We start from the raw sequence: 19,524 nt of genomic DNA, 5'->3' as shown, positions 1-19,524 counted from the left end.
ACAGCGGGGATCAGATTTTTATGATTTTCTTTGCAATGGTGAGGCCTAGAAACTCTCTTAAAGATTAAAGCTGAGATTCCAACATACCGACCTGACTGCAGTAGTTAGGGCTTAACAAAACCCACCAACTCGAGACTTACAATAAAATCAGGAGAGTTGCACCACTGTAAACTGCTGCTGTGCTTCACATGCAGGTGGCTGCATTTCAAGGTGGATGAACCAATTCCTGTGCATACGTTGTAGAGCCGCTTAAACGCTTTGGGATGCTACAAGAGGAAAGGTTTCAGAGTAGCAGCCGTGTTAGTCTGTATTCGCAAAAAGAAAAGGAGTACTTGTGGCACCTTAGAGACTAACAAATTTATTAGAGCATAAGCTTTCGTGAGCTAATGCATCCGATGAAGTGAGCTGTAGCTCACGAAAGCTTATGCTCTAATAAATTTGTTAGTCTCTAAGGTGCCACAAGTACTCCTTTTCTTTTTACAAGAGGAAAGTTACCAGCTCAAGAGGCTACTACGGGGTGGCCAACCTGAGCCTGAGAAGGAGCCAGAATTTACCAACGTACGTTGCCAAAGAGCCACAGTCGAAGGTCAGCAGTTCTCCTGCGCCACTCCCAGCGCCCCCCCCCCCATCAGCAGTTTTGTGGGGTGCAGGAGGCTGGGGGGGCTCAGCAGAAGGGGTGGAGTGGGGGCAGGCGTGTAGCACAGCCAGGGGTTGAGCAGTGAGCACCCCCCCCGCCCACTGGAAAGTTGGCACCTGTAGCTCCAGCCCGGGAGTCGGGGCCCTATACAAGGAGCCGCAGAGCCGCAGGTGGCTCCGGAGCCACACGTTGGCCGAGCCTAGGCTACGACAACTTAACAGTCCCCTTATTTCTTTGGCCAGCCCCGGGCTAGAGAAGTGGGGCTGGCAGATGAGCAGGGCCTGCAGGAAGCATTGCGCTTGGGGGGCAGGCGGTGTCCCCACCACAGCGCATGGGGCACCCCTCCGCCGGCAGGGAACAACCAGGGGACGAGCCCGCCACACGGGGAGCGGGAGCGGGGGCTTTAAGGCAGGTGCGGGCCGACAGAGCGGCTCCAACCCCAGTCACTAGGGCAGCTCCTGCTTCCTCTCTTACGCCGGCTTCTGGGGAGCAGCGAGAAAGAGGCGCCCGCGGCTTTCCACCGCCCCCAGCACCGGGCAGCTCCTTTTCCGCTCCCTTCCCCCAGCCCGCCTGCCCTGGGTGCCCCTCCCCCGGGAATGGGGGCCCGCCGGGGCGCTCAGGCTGGCGCGGCCTGGGCTGCCCGCGGCGCGCTGACAGGTGGCGGCCCTCAGGCTCCCCGCGCCGGCCAAGCCGCCGCGCCGTGCGAAAGCCTCGTTGTCATCGCCGGGGCTGGGCAGAGCTCCGCGTAGCGCCGGCGAGCCGGGCGGCGGCCTCGCCTCAGCCTCCACGCTCAGCCCCGGCGGCGGGGGGGGGGGGGGCACGGAGAGCGCGTTCACCGCCCCCTCCCCGGAGAACAAAAGAGCCTCGCCCGGCGGCGGAAGAGGACGCCGGTGCCTTGGCCGAGGTAAGCGCTTCCCCGCGGCTCGGGCGCGGGCGGCTGGAGAGGGGCGGCAGCCCGCCGAGCCGAGCTGCCCTGGTGCCCCTCTCCCTGCCCCGGCCTCCGTCAGCCGGGGAGCGGCCGGCGCTGCCCTGGGCTGGGGCTTTCTGCCAAGCGGCACCCAGGCAGGGAAAGAGAGACAAAGCCAGAGAGACGCGGTGCCCCAGAGAGCATCAGGGCTAAAGGGAAGCGTAGGGCTGCGGCAACGGCTTGAAATGCAAATAGGGATTGGCTGGATCCCACTATGCGGTATTGGAGAGGGGTATAGGGCAAGCAGGGACCTGCAGGACTTCCTAGCTGAGTATCTCCATCCACCCCAGGATGGTCCTGCCAAGACTGACGGTGTGAATACAGCCACGCCAAGAGGCACGTTCAGGAACTTTTAGAAGGAAGGTTTCAGAGTAGCAGCCGTGTTAGTCTGTATTTGCAAAAAGAAAAGGAGGACTTGAGGCACCTTAGAGACTAACGCATTTATTAGAGCATAAGCTTTCGTGAGCTACAGCTCACTTCATCGGATGCATTTGGTGGAAAAATGCATCCGATGAAGTGAGCTGTAGCTCACGAAGGCTTATGCTCTAATAAATGTGTTAGTCTCTAAGGTGCCGCAAGTCCTCCTTTTTCTTTTTAGAAGGAAGGGCGTCCCTCGCTCTTCTTGCAATTGAGATGTTAAGATCAGCCTGCCTGTGTCACTTGTTCTCAGAGCACAGGTGAGCCCCAGTAGCCTTTGTGATCGCCTCGTGAACGTTTGTCCCCAAGAAACCCATTCCAAACCTTGCTGTGAAAAAGCAGCTTTGAAGCAAATGCATGGTAAGTAGAGATGCAGGTGTGCATCATTGAGGGAGTTATTTTTAAAGGTAAGAGGAAGATGATTTAAATGATGTTAGGGGTGTTGCTTTTAAACTATAGTTCAGAAGGAGGGGAAGTGGTTGAGAATTACGCTGCTTGTTTGAGTTGTAAAATAAAAAGATGGTCACATTTTATGTATTCTATATTCTGTGCTGTCTTAACAGATCTTCAGCGCATTTCTTGCTGGTTGGTTGATTTAGTTTCACAAGAAATCCTGGTTGTAATGGCTTACCCATTTATGTATTTCACTGGTTTCAATAACTTTTGTGATCAATTTTTTTGTGTTCTATCTGAAATTTATTTATTGTAATTACAATGGAAAAATACATATTCTTTCAGTTTGTGTTTGTGTTGTGATTATTTTTTGTTTTATCATTCTTTTAAATTTGTTGTTAGTACGTACATAAGAAAATAGGAGTTGATGTGCTAGAGCAGGCCATTGGCCCATTTAGTCCAGTGTTCTGTTTCCTGCAGCACCTCTGCTTAATGTTTGAAAAGAAGCTGAAACCCACTCACGATGTGTCTAGTCAATAATGCAATGTGATATTGAAGGATCGGAGCTGTAGCTCCAGTAACTTCTTGATCAAGCTAAATCTGTTTATAGCATTTTTGTACAGCAGTAAAACAAATGAAGAAATGTATCCCATCATATTCATTAACATATGGTTTGAGTCCATTTGTTTTTCTAAAGCTGCCTCTTTTCAGTTCAGTGCCATATGGGAGATGAGTTTAGGAGGGATTTGGGGCTTTAACATTCCTGTATTATGGAGAAGATGCTTCAGGGGTGTATTTGTGTTAATAAGAGATGTAGTTTAGTTCTGTGTGCAACAGGTACCTTCAGAACCATGAAGCATTAGTTACCATGATAGAAGAGATGGTTGACTTCTTGATGTGAAGGCTGAGGCATGATAAATCAGCCTAGATAGGCAATGAGACACTGAGATTCCTGTAATTAATTGCAACTACTGAAGGGAGAAGTTGCTTTGTGTGGTGTACACCATCTGCTGCAATGTAAAATATTTCAAGAGGTCACCTACACTGAAGAGAAATCCCTTTGCTGTAGTCATGTTTTGTCTTAACTAGAGCTGTCATAATTTTATTTCATTTTTCAAAATTTTACTAACATGCAAGAAAAGCAGTAATACAGAATTAAGGTGTGAATTTTAGAGAATGTTGTCACTTTACTGCTGTCATTCAGTCAAGGTTAGTGTAGAGGGATTTGCATATCAAATTAAAATTGTACTTTTATGTCATGTTTTACATTCATAATGAAACAAGACATGCACTGCGCTGATTTGACACACTCTGATTTATTTTTTTTCTCCACTGTCATCTCCAGATATGGTAGCTAAATTGTAAATAAGGGTCTAGTTCATAATAAATCATCTAGATTGTAAACTCCTTCGGGTAGGGACAAAGCCTTCCCTTCGGATTTTTTTTGTCTACAGCACCAAGTATACTGTCTGGACTAAACAAACCATTCATAGCAATTACCTGCTTTTTTCCCCTGGTCATCTTATCTATTTTAATGTGCCTATTACAGGAATATCCAAGCACATCTATTTCTTTTTTTATTCCCATCTATTTCTTTTTTAGATTCTGGTGAGCCATTCTAACGGAATCCTTTTTGTTTCTATCTTGCTCAGACTTAGGCCTGAATTGAAATATTAAATCCTTTCTCCCTTAGGCTCTCTTGCCTCCCAAAGAACACACTGGGAGAGTTTGAATCCACTCCAGTTACAGAAATTGTCGCTCGACTTTTGTCTTTAGTGGGCTTAACTAGCAAACTAAATCCACCTTCCCTTGAATTTTGACGAAATTTGTAGCTTATGCTCATCTCTGACTTTCTGTACCTGATTATCAGACCACAGTCAGCAGTATCTGACCTCTTCTTTCTGTCTACACAGCAAAAACTCTCATACAGTTTTTTCTTGCAATGATTACTGCAACCTCCTTCTCTCTGGGCTCTCTAACACCAATGTTTGTGCTCCACTCCCGCTCTAACAATACAAAACTCAGCTACTAAGATCATCTTCCTAACCAGTTGACCTGATCATGTCCAGGTCAACTTTGAATCTTTCTGCTGCTTTCCCCTCACCACCACAACAGGTACCTACAAAGCACTACATAACTCTACTCTTCCCTGCATATCTGACTGTTTCTTTTCATGTTGCTCCTCTTGTATCTCCAGTGATGCCAGTTTGTTTCCCAATTTATTTTATTCTCTCTCAACCACCTTTGCACATTCTTTCATGCCACCACCGCTTATACATGGAACACCCTTCCCTACCCATTCAGCATTCAAATCCCTGATCAAGAGTCCTACTTCTCTACCAGGAAGCCTGTAATAATTTAGCCAACAAATAATTGCCAGGTATACTTAGAAGTATGTAACACTGCAAAGTAAATGTTTGTAGGATTAGTGCTTAAATCAGGAAAGAGATATTGGGATAAATATGACAATGAAATTAATGTAGATTTAACAAAATGAAGTATATTGTAAACATTTATTTACCTAAATTATTAAATAACACCTTATATTATAAAAGCTAAAGAATGTTAATCTAATTTATTTGTCATTATTAATGATGTTTCCTTTTTTGTGTATCACTCAGTTTAGACAAATATAATTTTAGTGAGTTTGATAGTCACTTTCAGTGTTTGGGGTGAGGCACTGCAGGGGAATAAGTTATGCATTTATAATATGTTTTAATTGAATTAAACATTATGAAAATATTTCTATTGGTCTTATAAAGATTGTTTTTTTACAAAAGAATAATCTTTTGACCAAATTTAAGTTGACAGTCTCCGTTTAGCTCTGATCCCTATACACATGTGCAAAGATAGGATTTGATTCTCTGCTCTGTTACATCAATTTTATGGTGGTCAAACTCCCCTGACATTCCTTTACTCACAGGCTGTAAGTATTTGATCACATACTATTTCTCAAATTGTGCCATAATATGATAGAAACTATTTTTGTTACTGTTTTCAGACAGAAGAAGAAGAATAAATAAGAGGGCACTTGGTAAAAGTTTCAGAGTAGCAGCCGTGTTAGTCTGTATTCGCAAAAAGAAAAGGAGTACTTGTGGCACCTTAGAGACTAACAAATTTATTTGAGCATAAGCTTTTGTGAGCTACAGCTCACTTAATCGGATGGTAAAAGTATACATAATGAATGGTATAGAGAGGGAGATCAGGAACTCCTTATTCCTCGTTTTTCATAATGCAATATGACTATAACAGCAATTACTGGTGTTCATGGATCCTGACTATACCCTTTTGTAACGCAGACCTATGTCAGACACTGGAACAAGGAAACAGATCTGTTTCCTTCCAGTACTTCTGTGTGTCGTTCCTTTTTATTTTAAGTAAAATGAATCTCTTACAACAATGAAGCAATTGAAGTAACCTGAATCTTAGTCCGCAAGAGAGCAGGAGGAGGTGATTGCAGTGCTTTAAGTTTCCTAGAAGCAAAGATAAATGTTAAAGATAAATGGGAGAAGGCTAAATCCTTCACCATACTACATATGGCAGGCTGCAAAGCACTGAATGATTTACAGCAGTGCTACTCAAAGTGGTGGTCTGCGGACCAGTGCCGGTCCGCAAGCCATCGGCTGCTGGTCTGTGCGCGCATTGGAAAAAAAAATGGCCAGTCCCCCACATCAGATAGCTTGAGAAGCACTGATTTACAGTACATTTCAGTGGGAGAATGGGGAGTGCGAACTGTTAGGTGAAGTCACTCAAGAATACTTTGATTCAGGCAAGAATGTTGCTTGGGAAAGCCACATTTTCTTTAGAAGTAACTAGCAGGCCAACGAAAAGGACCTTAATTTAAACAGGAGTAAATGGCAGATGAAGCTGAATGCAAATAATTATGTAAAACTCATATTCGGTGACCTTGGGTGTTAGAAAGGTAGAGGAAACTGTACAAAAGGAAAATCCTTCAACCAATGAGGACTTACAGAGATTCACTGGCATGTTAAAATAGCTAAGCAAATTCATGCCTGATTTGTCACAATTAAGTGCCCCCCTCCACCCCCGAATGCTTCTTGAGGACAACACAGAATGGCCTGAGATGAGGCATGAGAAAAGTTTCTGGAAATTTTAAAACAACAAACAAACAAAATCATAGATGCACCAGCACAGAAATATTTTACGATTTAACAATGATCCTAAAATCTCAGTCGCACAAGCTTAAATGCACTGAGGGCTTTCCTTCTGTGAGATCCTCACCCAGTGAGGTATGCATCCAAAGCATTGCCTAAACATAGCACATTTGGGGAAAAAAAAATTCTGGCAGTTGATTTTGATCGAGTGGTTTCACGAAAATATTTATAGTCAGAAATTGGCTGAGGAAAAACAGACAATATACCACTGGAATAAATATTACCAAAAAGATTCTGATTATTGCAGAAGAAGCATAAGAACTTGTTAAATGTGAAAGATAGGTCTGTTAAGGAGCTTCTTGCAATAAGCGTGCTTTCAAGAGTGCCTATAAATAGTGCAAACAGGCGCTTCAGGAAGAGAGGAATCTGAAGTAAATAACACTAAGTATTGTAGCTGAAACTAAATTTTAGAAGCTCAAATGAGAAACAGAAAGATCGAGAGCTCAAGAGAATAATCCTACATGGATGTTCAAAAGAAAAAGCAAAAATGTGGCATTATGTACAAAGAGAATCGTGTCATAATAACACATGGCATGATTAGGAATACTAAGCATAATCCACAGTACCCATGTGTGTATTGAGAAGTATAAGAACAGAGCCCAAGATGATCTATTCTGGACAGGAATAAGGGTGGCCATGGGTGTGGGGAGGGAGGCATTCATGTGTGAAATCTTCAGTCAGTACAGGAATCACACTGTAAAAAGACCACTGAAATGGCATGAAATTCATTGTTCATCTTTTTTGTCCAAGTCTTTCCTGGTTTCATTTCATTTTCTCATATAAGAATGTTTACCAATATTAGGGAGTGCCTCTCTCCTGTGGGACCTCAAGAAGAAAGCTGAAGACTCACTCCATTGTCCCCACCCTTGGAACCATGGAAGCTTCTGTTTGGAGCTCCGTGGGGTTTTAGAGAGATGTCTGAGAGCCGTGGAAGGAGGTAGAGTAGAAGACCAACTACCCATAGCATCATCCTCCCCTGCTAACCCTGAGAACTTTCATTAGGAACTCCTGTTAAGACCTTTCCCCAAGGATCTATGTTACCATGGAGTTGGGAACAGACAAGAGGGCATCATATAGAAGGCAGTCCTCTTTAGGGGCTTTTTAGCATTTACAGTTCTCATCCTTTCCTTCCCTACAGATTTCTGGGATCTCATAGGGTAGGAAGACCTCTTCCCCTTAGAAGTCCTAAAATCTTCTCCCATTTGAGGTGAAACTCTGTAAAAGTGAATATAGCTGAGGTGATTTTTTTCCCCTGTTCCCTTTGTCCCCTTACAGTCCAGTTTTTGGACTATTTTATTTATCTCCATTTTTAAATCAGAAGAAGCCTCTGAAATGAGAGTTCCTTGTCCCTGCTTCCTCACAGTGAATTCTGAGCACAGGATTAGGAAAGGCTAGTGGAACGCCCCCCTTCATTACCCCCCCACAGCTACAGCTCATTAACGGAGGATAAATGCTTGAAAGAAACCAGATCACTGCAGGTCTGATATTTTCCCAGAGCTAGTTGAAGTCTCAGTAACCTTTTTCTTATTCTGTTTTCAATTTGCTGTTGGCATAAGCAGAATGTTTTGATATCCCTGAAATCAGGCCGTAGAATCAAGTCTTCAGTGGCATATATTATTGGCCTACTAAGGTTTTCCCTCAGTTGTGGCTGAAAGGAGTCAGTGTGTTGGTGATATTTTCATGTATGTATGTATGTATATATTCATAAATATTTATATTTTCGTTCATTTATTTAAAGAATTCCTTTGGGTCCTGGGACAATTTTTTAGACAGTGTGTGGGTCACGACCCAAACAAATCAAATATTGGAATTGAACATTCCTCTAAAGCTTTTCTCACAACTATAAAAATGAGTCATCCAATGAAATTTAAAGGAAATAAAATTGAAAAATTATTTAAAAATATTTGTTTACACAGTGCATACTTTCCCACTGGAACTTATGGACATGTACACAGGATAAAACATTTTATTTTGTTTCAGTAAATATAAACCATCTTATTTCAGACCATAGGCAAACCACTACCTGACTGGGGGTAGGAAGAAACTTCCCTTATGGAGAAGTTCCCTAATTGTCTGTTATGGGATTTCTTGTATCTTCTGAAGAAGCATCTGATACTAATCACTATTTGTATTCATCACTGCAATTCCAGAGTTCCGCTACATGCAGCAAAAATTAAAAAATACTGGATAATTAAACAAACCATAATGTATATTTAATTTTAATTTAGACTAAAGTGGAGAAGTGTTTCGGTAAAAGAACAGATTTGGGCAGAAAACAAAATCCTACTTGCTTATAAATATAGCTTGTGAAGTCTTTTTTAATCTTTTGCAATGAAAAGCACTGTATAAGTATTGTTCTGTCTTTGCCTGAGCAGTTAGCCTATATTTAGAGCCTTGCAGCTTGTGCCTGTTCAGAGGAGGAATTAATGATAGAATCAGGTATTTTTTGGGTGCAGTCCTGTTTCTTTACTAAGAATGTTCACAAAGTCCTGTTTGCCTGAATACAATAGGAATAAAAAACAGGAGACGCTTTCCATGTTCAAAATTCTATGCTTCATTCTAGCCAGTACTCTGCCCAAAAGAAGCTCTCTTGGCTTCCTCCCAAGGCCACGCTAACCAGGCTTTTCTCACTGTGTCCTGCTTTCAGGCTTCTCCCTTGGCTTTTGTGCTTCTCACACACAATCCCTGTGTTTTCAGTCTGTCCCCAGGGAAAGCTCTTCTGCCCACATAGCTCTGCTTCTGATGAGCCTTGCACATGGCCGAGTCCCTTCAGTGGTATCTCTTATTGTTTCAGCTATCTTCTTCCATAAAGGAGTTTAACTGCTTAATTTAGATCAATGTCTTGCCAACTCATAGCCACTTATGTCCAAGCCTAAACAACCCATTGCTGCTCTGCCCATCATCCTGCTGTACTCCAAAATGATGACTCCCTGTATGACCCATCCCAGATATTGAATTGAATAATACAATTTTAACTATTTATGTAGTATCTGTCTGTCAGGATATTTTACATCATTAGCTTAAATCTGATTTATTTCCATCCAAATCTTCTTGGAGTTTTTCTCTCCCTGCCCAATTTTCTTTCAGCCAACTGGGAGGGACTTCTTTCAACAGCCCCTTGACAAGCATCTGCTGTTTCTGTGAAGTTGCTGGCTGAGACAGCCTCTGCCCATTTTTGTTCTGATGATGAATTTATTACTGTCACAACTCACCCAGACTCCGCTCGCACAGGTATAGCCTCTGTTTCTGGGGGAAGCCACATTTGAAGTCCTGCCCTGTGATATTTCCCATCCCGTGATACTTCTTCAGATAGTCCTAATGGATAACGTTGGGTTTATTCCTGGAATTGAGCTGTATCCTATATTCTACTTCATTTATTTGTGTAAGCACTGTATAGGTCTCCTACTCTTCTTTCTCATAAGATTGTGGAACCAGAATATATAAAACTGTAATTCAACCCATTCTAATGTTCAGAACAGACATGGCCAGCCACAAGAAAAGAAATCAACATGCTCTGCACTCTGGAAATAAAGATGTTGAGGTGGTCAAATAGTTGGACGCTCCAGGATAGGAAATGAAATGAGGTTATGAGGGACTTAATGCACGTTTCCCCAATTGAAGACTAGTTTGAGGGAGGCTAGATTACATTGATATGGACATGTCCAGTGGAGCCCTGAGAGTTATATTGGTAGGATGGCCTTTGGAATGATCATGGATGGAAAATGCCCAAGTAGGCGGCCAAAGACTCGATATATGGACTGGATATCAGTGGACCTTAGAGAGACCAATTTGTACAACAACCAGGTGTAAAATCCTGTGTTTGGAAGAAGGCTATAAAAGTCATCAAACCTGACTAGGGAAGTGGAGAAAAGGGGGAGACCTCAAAGCAGATCTTTATTACTCCTATTTTTCCTTTGATGGAAAGTACCACAGCATGTAACTCTTATGGTTCCTGATCCTGAAGGTAAGACAACATGCTGACTGTAAACCAATTGCCTCCATATCATTCATCTCACTTGGGCCACATCCGTAACATATTTGTTGTTTAATTGCCCAGATCTAAACAAAAATTGTAGGGTTGAGCTGTGTACAGTAGAACTTCAGAGTTACGAACAACTCGGGAATGGAGGTTGTTTGTAACTTGGAACAAAACGTTATGGTGATTCTTTCAAAAATTTGAAACTGACCATTGACTTAATACAGCTTTGAAACTTTGCTATGCAGAAGAAAAGAGCTGCTTTTAATTGGCTTAATTTAAATGAAACAAGCACAGAAACAGTTTCCTTATCTTGACAAATATTTTTGTAACTTTCTCTCTTGCACTTTTTTTTTCTTTTGGTAGTTTACATTTAACACACTACTGTACTGTATTTGCTTTTTTTGGTTTTGTTTTGTCTCTGCTGCTGCCTAATTGTATACTTCTAGTTCCAAATGAGGCATGTGGTTGACTGGTCAGTTTGTAACTCGGGTTTGTAACTCTGTGGTTCTACTGTACCTCCAAGTTTTGCCCCTTCAGCTTACTATCCTTTCCTCTCTTTCTCCCTCCTCCCCCCAGACTGGGTGAAGGACTTTCACTGCACTCTTGTGATGCTCTGTCCTGACCAACTTTATATTTATAACAGTTCTTCTATTGTGGCCATTTTTTTTTAACAGCACCAATGTTTAGCAGAACTGCTTCCCTTAGTTTTTGCATTGTTGCCAATTTCTGCCTTGTTTTACAAAACCAGTGAAGACTTTTTCTAACAATTCAAAATGGTCATGAACCAGATCAGAATCCCCTGTTCCAACATACATACTAGGCTCAGAGCTGTACTTACAGGGCTCATGGTGATTAGCTCCCATTTTCCCCAGTAGCTGTTTTCTATTCTGCAGGAAAGATTCAAATTCCATACCCTCTCTGAGGGCCTCTGTTCACTGAATGTGATCTGGAAGTCCAAGTCCAGCTGTAATAAATTGCTTCATTGCCAGTTTATCATGGAGGTCCTCATTGCTATCTGGATATACCAGGTTCTTTGCCAATTCAGTTGGAATCTCTCTTCCCTCCCCTGGCCCCCAGCTCTCAGCTGTGCCCTGGCCAGCTCAGATTGATGGCTAGCTCCAAATTACTATCAAGGGCTCGTACCAGGTCTGGATAACTCTATCTTTTTTTCTGGGGTAAGTTCTGCAGCACCATCAGAGCTGGTCCACTCAAGCTGGATGCTAGAAACTTGTCTTTCTGCTCATCTTCCCTGCCATTTCCTTTGGGCTATGGTATTGAACTGAGCCAAATAAGTCTCCCAGGGAGTTTTTCCCTCAAAGATACTAGACTTTTGCATTGTTTGAGCTGTGACAGCCTAGCCTCTCCCCTATGGGCTTCTGTGGGTTATAGACACGGTAGAAAACTGTCCTATGTGTTCAGTGTTGCCCAACTCTTGTGGCTGTCCTAATTCCATATCCACTGTGGTCTTTGCCCTTTTAATTTTCTTCTGTAGCTGACTTTTTTTTATGGTCCTTAAGTCCTTGCTGCAACTCATCTCTATTAACAAGTTCCAAGTTGGCCAAAGCTTTCATGGCTGCCCCTATTTTGTTGGAAACCTTCTGGTCCATGTCAGTCAGGTTGTTGTTCACCTTATTGCCTCATAAGTCCAGAATTGTCTTTCCAGTCTGCCTGGATGCTTTGTAGCTGCTACCCCAACAAAGATGTTTTTTATCTCCAACAAGAAGTGTTCAGGTCTTATTTTAGGCCTTGTTTAATTTTCTTTTCCCAATCTTTAATTTCTGGAAGTGTCTCTATTATTTGTTCCAGCTTGATTTCAAGGGAAATATCAGGTCACAGTTTGTCTGTGGAAACTTTGTCCCATTACTAAACACCAGCCTTACCTCTTTTGGCCCAAGCGGTTATCCAAAATTTGGGGTCTTGAGGGCTCTTTCCATTAAAAGGAGAAATTGATGTTTAAAAATCAGGTATGTCTTAGGTAAAATACTGTTTTGTTTACAAAGAATGTACACAAAGTTCTGTTTCCCTGAATACAGTGGGAACAAATAGGATTCTTGCTCACAGTTCCCAACTTATTTGTAGCCAGCACACACTGTCTCTCTCTCTCTCTCTCTCTCCTCACAGGGCCACGTTACCAGTGCTGTTCTTGTTGTACCTGGCTTTCAGGCTGCTCTCTCTTGGCTTTGTGCTGCGTTCCCTTCTGGTGCACACACAGCCTCTATTTGCTATCAGTTCCCAAGGAAAACCACTCTGCCCCATAGTTCACCTTTTGATTGGCCTAGCATGTAGTTTGGTCCGTTAAGTGGTATTTACTATTGTTTCAGCTATCCATAAAGGAGCATAATTGCCCCTGACATTTATCCTGAATGAAGGGATGTCCACTGGCTTCAATGAGATGCAGATTAAAGAGAAGTCTGGGGGTAGCCACCAGCACCTTTTCAGCATAACAGTATAAGATATCACTATTAGTGTACTGGAGCTGGAATCTCTACATCATAGATAAGCTGTTTTGGGGCCAGGCACTACCTTTGTCAAATCTGGGTCCTACTCTTCTTGCACTAGAGCCCCTGGACAACAATTTCGCAGAACTCTTGTTACTGCTTGTGTTTGAACCAATTGAGTTTTCTCTGGCTGCATTAAGAGCTAGAACAATATGATTTTTAGGGCCGCTATGTATCTGGCTTAAGGAGGATTCCTTGGCAGAAGCAATGCAGAAGACCGCTATAAGGTTACTTCTGAAGGACCCCTTTAAAGTCCTGGAGTAGGTGGCATGTCAGGGGCAGGGCTGGGGTCTGGTAGAGTATGTCAAGGGTGGAGCTGTAGTCTATAGGGCAGTTCAGAAGGCTGCCCTAAGTTACTCTGGTCCTGTGAGTTGCCTAAATAACACCAGGGGCCTCTCCAGCCCCCAGAGCAGCCCAGAATTGCAAAGGTGCTGTTGGGTGACAAATACTCCAATTTAGGTTTAAACAGTTTCTTGTATCCTTTATTTTGTATGTTTTAAGACATACAAAAATAGATAAGGCAAGAAAAGTAATTGATCAAGTTACATCTTCTGAGGACAAGATGACTTTTTTCAAATCTCTGGTCTCTGCTGTGTTGTTCTTCTCCATTTTCCTGTTGTCAATCACCTATCTTTTATCCTCTGTTCTATAACTTTAAGCAGACTCAGTTACCTTATCAATGTGCCTATTCCTTCTGAACCCCTGACTAAAACATTTCTATGCATAAATCACAATAAGTAACCTAAACAATACATTTTTGCTCATCCTGCTAAAAATTACTTCTGTTGTCTATTCTTTGCTATCAATCCCACTGGTTCCATCCAGTTGATTTTATTTTATTGGTGTGTTTTTGTGGCCTTGGGTGTTTTGCTTGTAAGTTTGTCTTGGGATTGGGGGACACCTGAAGTTAACAATTCCCCATAATCCTCTCAGTTTCACCCTGCTATTTACACAGACTAAGGTTTTAGAAAGTAAGACATACAAACTAGGTTTCACACAATGTTGAAGCTATTTCTACTAGTTCTGAAATGCTTCCTCAGCAGAGACACATACAAAAAGCAAAAACTCCTTTATATTCCCCCCCAGTTTATATACTTGACTAACCCAAATCATTACCTAGTTGCTTAAAGCAACTTTAGTGCCCATCTCTCTCTGAGCTGCGAGTTCTGTGTTGTGCCTCTCACAGTAGGTCTACATGGGGATAAAAGACCCACAGCACAGCTGTAGGTGGCCCAGGTCAGCTGACTTGAGCTTGTGGGCTCAGGCTGCGGGACTGAAAAATTGCTGTGGAGATGTTCAGACTTGGGCTGGCACCCAAGCTCTGAGACCCTCCACCCTCACAGCATCCCAGAGCTTGGGTTCCAGTCTGAGCCCAAAGATCTACATGGCACTTTTTCAGCCCTGGTGCCTGAGACCAGTGAGCCCAAGTCAGCTGACCCAGGCCAGCTGTGGGTTTTTTGTCCCCATGTAGACCTACCCTCAGAGTCACAACGTAGACTATCAGCCCTATTATTTCCATTTAAATGTATATATATTTGTATCTTTTTGGGGACCGTTTCCTGTTTTAGTCTATAGCTCTGCAGCACATGATAAATTCTCTTTCTTTAAGGCACACCTCCCACTTTATTACTGTCACCTAAAGGGATTTGCTGATGAAAGCTAATGAGGCTGAGGAGACCAGCCCTGAACCCAAAAATTAATGCTCTTGACAAATTCAGTCATATTGCAAGATATATCGTTTATTCTTTAGGACTTTCTTGTGTGGTTGCAACTGTATTTTGAAAATCAGTTGAAGATTTAAAATAAAAGATGATGATATTGGTTGGAGTTATATAATGAATGAATTTTGGAAAAACAGTACTTTGAGCTTTTGTGTTCAGCACAGATACTAGAAATTTGAAACAAATATTCTGAGTGACTTAATTTCTGTTGTCGTTAATTTTAGTGTTCATGAATACTGATGCTACTCAAGGATTATATTATAGTGCACATTTTTTTGCACACTAAGTATAAACAGTTCATTAGTAGTGTTGTTCTCATCACTCTACTGATTTATGTTATCCTCAGTGGAAGTTTTTATCTTCTGTAGGAGGTTTATGGTGACTTTTAGGATCAGATTTTTGGAATTTCTGCAAAGGAATGTCAAAGGAGCCCCCTCTATGCACCTGTGGAGACAAACATTTCTCTGAATGAAGTATGGCTGTGGCTCTGCTGCACTAGACTATGGAAAGGAGGATCCAAACAGATAGTGTAACATGCAAGTTGGGGTGGATGGGAAGAGATTTTTGTTGTAGGAAGTACAATCTCTCCATGGGCTCCTACAGGAACATGCTGTTTCCTGTATGGGCCAGCAGCTGCAAGCTAGCCTTTTTAAAAGTATGTAGCAGCGGGACAAATTTTTGAAAGAGACTTGTATCAAAATTCCATTGTGATTTTTGATTTTTAGTAACAAGTCAGGTACTTAAGGATTTTTAAAACCTGTATTCCAAACTATTGAAACAATCAGCTTCTGCCTTTAGGCACAAAATCTGGTCCAAAGGCCAAGTAACTCATTTGAGTCCTGGGAAATATCTGCATGAGGGTGGGATAGGGGAACGAACCCTCCCTCTTTCTGTCAAGGCCCTGCAATAAGAGAAATAGACTGGTAGGATTGCTTTGGTGGCTTCTGCAAAGGAGGAACATCTTTACTGTAAAAGACATGCTGGCCTGTTAAACTCATCCAGAGAAACCTGGAGCCCTGGTACATCATATTTGCTTCCCCTCTCTTTATTAGAATTTAGAAAAGTTCACCCCCTTATATACTCTGAGCTCTCGAATAGAAATGTGTATGTTATCTCAGTGCATGGGGATTTATGTGGGTAACATTTTCATGTCGGAGTGAGATGTGACTGCAGATGCTTTTGAAAGGAGATGAGGGCTCAGGGCTTCAGTACAGTTATCCCCTCTTTGTTCCCCTTCCCACTCCCCAGTCAGACCTGCCTGCTAGCCCTTCCAGGTGTAGTCCATGCAGAGCTGGCTGTCATGTCTTTTGGCAAGGGGTGCACACACCCGGTACAGCCAGCCCTTGAGTTCTAAATCTTTTGTGGTCCATATCCCACGGAATTATATTGTGGCCTAACATATCCCATGATTCTTCTAGAGGTAAAGGATTAGAGGATTTGGATCACAGACTAATCATATGGGTTGCATATCTAACAATGGGGGAGGTTGGTGCTGCTGAATCTCTCCCCTTCCTCTCTGTAGTGGAGGTCTCTTCGCATCACAACACTGCTTTTAGTCCTCTTCATTGGCAGGGAGCTAGTAGGTATCTTTTTCCTCCTCCACCTAGTCCTGCATATTGAGGAATCAGAACTTCCTTCTTCCTTGGTATGCAGCCATCAGGAAGGAAGCTGGCTTCTGGCTTCCCCCATCATCTTAGTGTGCTGTTGCTTCTGTCTCTGTGCTGCCGGATGGCATTATCTCTGATCAGTGGCCTCACAGGAGAGAGAAAGGGAAGTGAGCTAGAGCTACTGCAGCTCTTCTGGTCTGAGACTGATGATCTGTCCCTCCCTTGCATTCCTTGCAATTTTACAAAGTGGAGGTTTGCCTGTCGGCAATATTCTTGAGTCCTTCTTTGCAATGCCTCTGGGAAATGCTGGCCTAGCTGTATCCTGACTCTTCCTCCCCCACATGCTCCTAAGAGTTTTGCTTCCAGAGGCCCTTCCCGGCCCACAGATGAATTTTCTCCTGTAGGATTTGGCTCCAATCTCTTGCCCAGTTCTTACCCTATCCTTATGCAGGAAAAATTGCCATTGCAGTTAATGTGCATTTTGCTCAATGAATGGAGGAGTAAAATATGCACCAAGAGCTCAGGATTTGACCTTTAGTTTCTTATTGTCATAATTTCCCAGCAAGAAGATTAGAAACCATCATGAGTAAAATTTTGATTGTCCCAAATATTATTTAACTTGTGTTGGGAAAATGATTAAGAGCATTCACATTAATTTTTGGGTGGAATGTTAGTTTCTGACCTCCTCCAGGACACTTGCAGAACCTCTGTATCGTTACTAACTTGTCTGGCCCTGCCAGACAAGTAGAAATCCTAATAATCGTAATTAGTCTTGTAGTCACATGAATTGAGGAGAGTTCTCCCTATTTAAAATGTATTACAAATGCCTTCTTGACCAGGTTGCAGCTGAAATGAAGGTGTATGCTTCACTGATTCAATTATAGAAATCTTTGTTAGGATTTAGAAATGTTCACTCCCTTATACATTCAGCTCTCAAAGAATAGGAGTGTGTGTGTGTGTGTGTGTGTGTGTTCTTATCTCAAGGCATGGGGCTTTACGTGGGTAACGTTTTCATGTCGGTGGGAGTTGAGTGCAGATGCTTTTGAAAAGAGATGAGAACTTATCCCATAGTGTCCCCTCAAGAACATGATGATGTGAATTGACTAAACCAGAGGTAATTAATAACACGGGGAATAAATCTATTAAGTTGTTATAGCAACTGAGATGCTTGCATTTAAAATGCATGGGCTGCAAGCTTCAGTCAGCTGTGCCATGTGGAAGGGTACAAGTGAGCCTAAAGTAGGTGAGAGGCTCTGAAAACAGTGGAAGCGGGGACAGTGACAACACTGTATGCTCTCCCCTTGTTACCCCATCTCCTGCATATATGCCCAGGGAAGAAGTTCTTTATGAACATTGCATGGTTATGTTGCTCTACAAGTTCAGGAAAGACTTGTCAGGCTGGAGAGGGACAGACCCAAGGACCAGCAGTTCGATGCACAATGTTTGCTATAAAATGAGTGGTTTTCCAGGTGGAAATCTGCAAAGAAATTAATGCTGCTCATTGCGGCATGTACTCCCACGCTGTGTCTTCTATACACCTTGGAGCTGGTGGGTAGAAATCAGTCAAGGTAAGCAGTGGTGGTAGCAGCTGCCAGGCAGAGTGTTGACTTTCTGAACAGATGCCCCAGGAAGTGCAGTGATGGAGCTATGGATTCTTGTACTCTAGGACAATAGGACCACATCCCCGGCATCCTTCTCCAGGCGGGAAGGAGCTGTTGAGATTTCTGTAGCTTTCAAACCACAGAACATTCAGGCTCTTTTTTTTTCCCCATCTTGTGTGTATTTTCAGAGGCACATTGTGGTTTTAGCTCTGTTTCCAGTTAAGAAAAAATTGATGCATAACTTTCTTCAACCAAGTTTTATTAAAAGGGGTGTAGGTGTGCGCGGGTGTGGGTGTGCGCGCGCGCATTAGGAAGGCCGGGGGTTGGTTTTTATTTATTTATTTTTTTAAATTATGTACACACACACAGTACTTTTTTGTCTATTGTATTTGTTGGATGTTGGTTAGCATTGCCATCTGGTAATTTTTAATTTGTAATTCTGGGTGCAGAATTTAGTCATTAACCTTTTGAAAGAGCAATTTTGTGTGGTGATTTTCGTGATATAGCTTCCACATTTGGAACAACTAAGCTACAATGAATCAGTTAGTACCACAGCAACATGATATAAACCTTGGAGTAATAATTTACTATCCTCTTAGAATATTTCGACAGCGATTAACTGTTTGTTACATTTTGCTTGGCCGAAAGTATGAATTTTGAAAAGTTTTTTAACTTAATTTTATGTAAGAATTTGGTGATTCACTTGTTTAAGAATTTAAAAAACAAAAAGTCTAATGGTACTAAAATTGTGCAAAGTGTGGACAATCATAGCATAAGCTCTTCAAAGTGCACTTTAAAACTCTGGCTTGATTATCAGCTGTCCTAGTCTTATGCCATCTCTAGCTAAATTGCTAGGGTTGTGTAATATTCTCCCAATATAAACAAGTGTTCATTGTGAACAAAATTGAGACTATCCAAATACTTTAATTTGTTATCCAAATTTCATATTTCAACCATTAGCAATTAAAGGGTAGTATGATGACATGTTGCTCCATCTAGCCAACAGAAATGCTTATGATTCTCAAGGAAAATAAGTCCATATACAATAATCTGCACAGAAACTATGGACAAGTGTACAACTGCGTTAAAGACCACAGGGAAATATTTTGAATATCTGTTACTGGTGCAAAGTGGAATTCTTTGGCTAATGTAGTGCTGGTAATGAATGAATTAAAGTGAGACACTGATGCCCAGTTTTTTTTTCTGCATTACACTTGCGTTATAAGATTGAAGTTGTTGACATCTTCCTTTTGGGTTTCCAGAGAGTAATCCTTTGTGGTAAAACCCAACTAGTTAATGAGTATAATTGTTGTATCACTGAAACTCACCTGCTGTTCAGCTTTTCACCAAGGTAATTATGAAAGGCAGGAATTCCAAAAATCTTCTCCTTATTTTCTTGTGGCGTGTGATTACCTATAGTCTCTGCAGAATGGTAATAGGACACATTTTCAGAATCTATATATGATAATTGCTCTCTCTCCTCTTTTTTTTTTTTTTTTTTTTGACCTAACATTGTCTTTTGACTCATT

The 19,524-nt window shown here is 42.2% G+C and overlaps 1 protein-coding gene across 1 annotated transcript in view; it reads left to right on the top strand.

The window, feature by feature from the left end:
* The first annotated feature begins 968 nt into the window (after positions 1-968).
* The window catches only part of LOC122455602 (translation initiation factor IF-2-like), a 54,130-nt gene continuing 35,574 nt past the window's right edge, over positions 969-19,524 (top strand). The window contains exon 1 of the mRNA XM_043491311.1: positions 969-1,541. Coding sequence (XP_043347246.1) covers positions 969-1,541 — 573 coding nt within the window. The remainder of the gene's footprint in view (positions 1,542-19,524) is intronic.

This window comes from Dermochelys coriacea, chromosome 8 (assembly GCF_009764565.3).
Source record: "Dermochelys coriacea isolate rDerCor1 chromosome 8, rDerCor1.pri.v4, whole genome shotgun sequence".
Classification (NCBI taxonomy): Eukaryota; Metazoa; Chordata; order Testudines; family Dermochelyidae; genus Dermochelys; species Dermochelys coriacea.
Note: the sequence above shows the minus strand (reverse complement) of the source record. Positions and strands in the feature narration are given on the sequence as shown.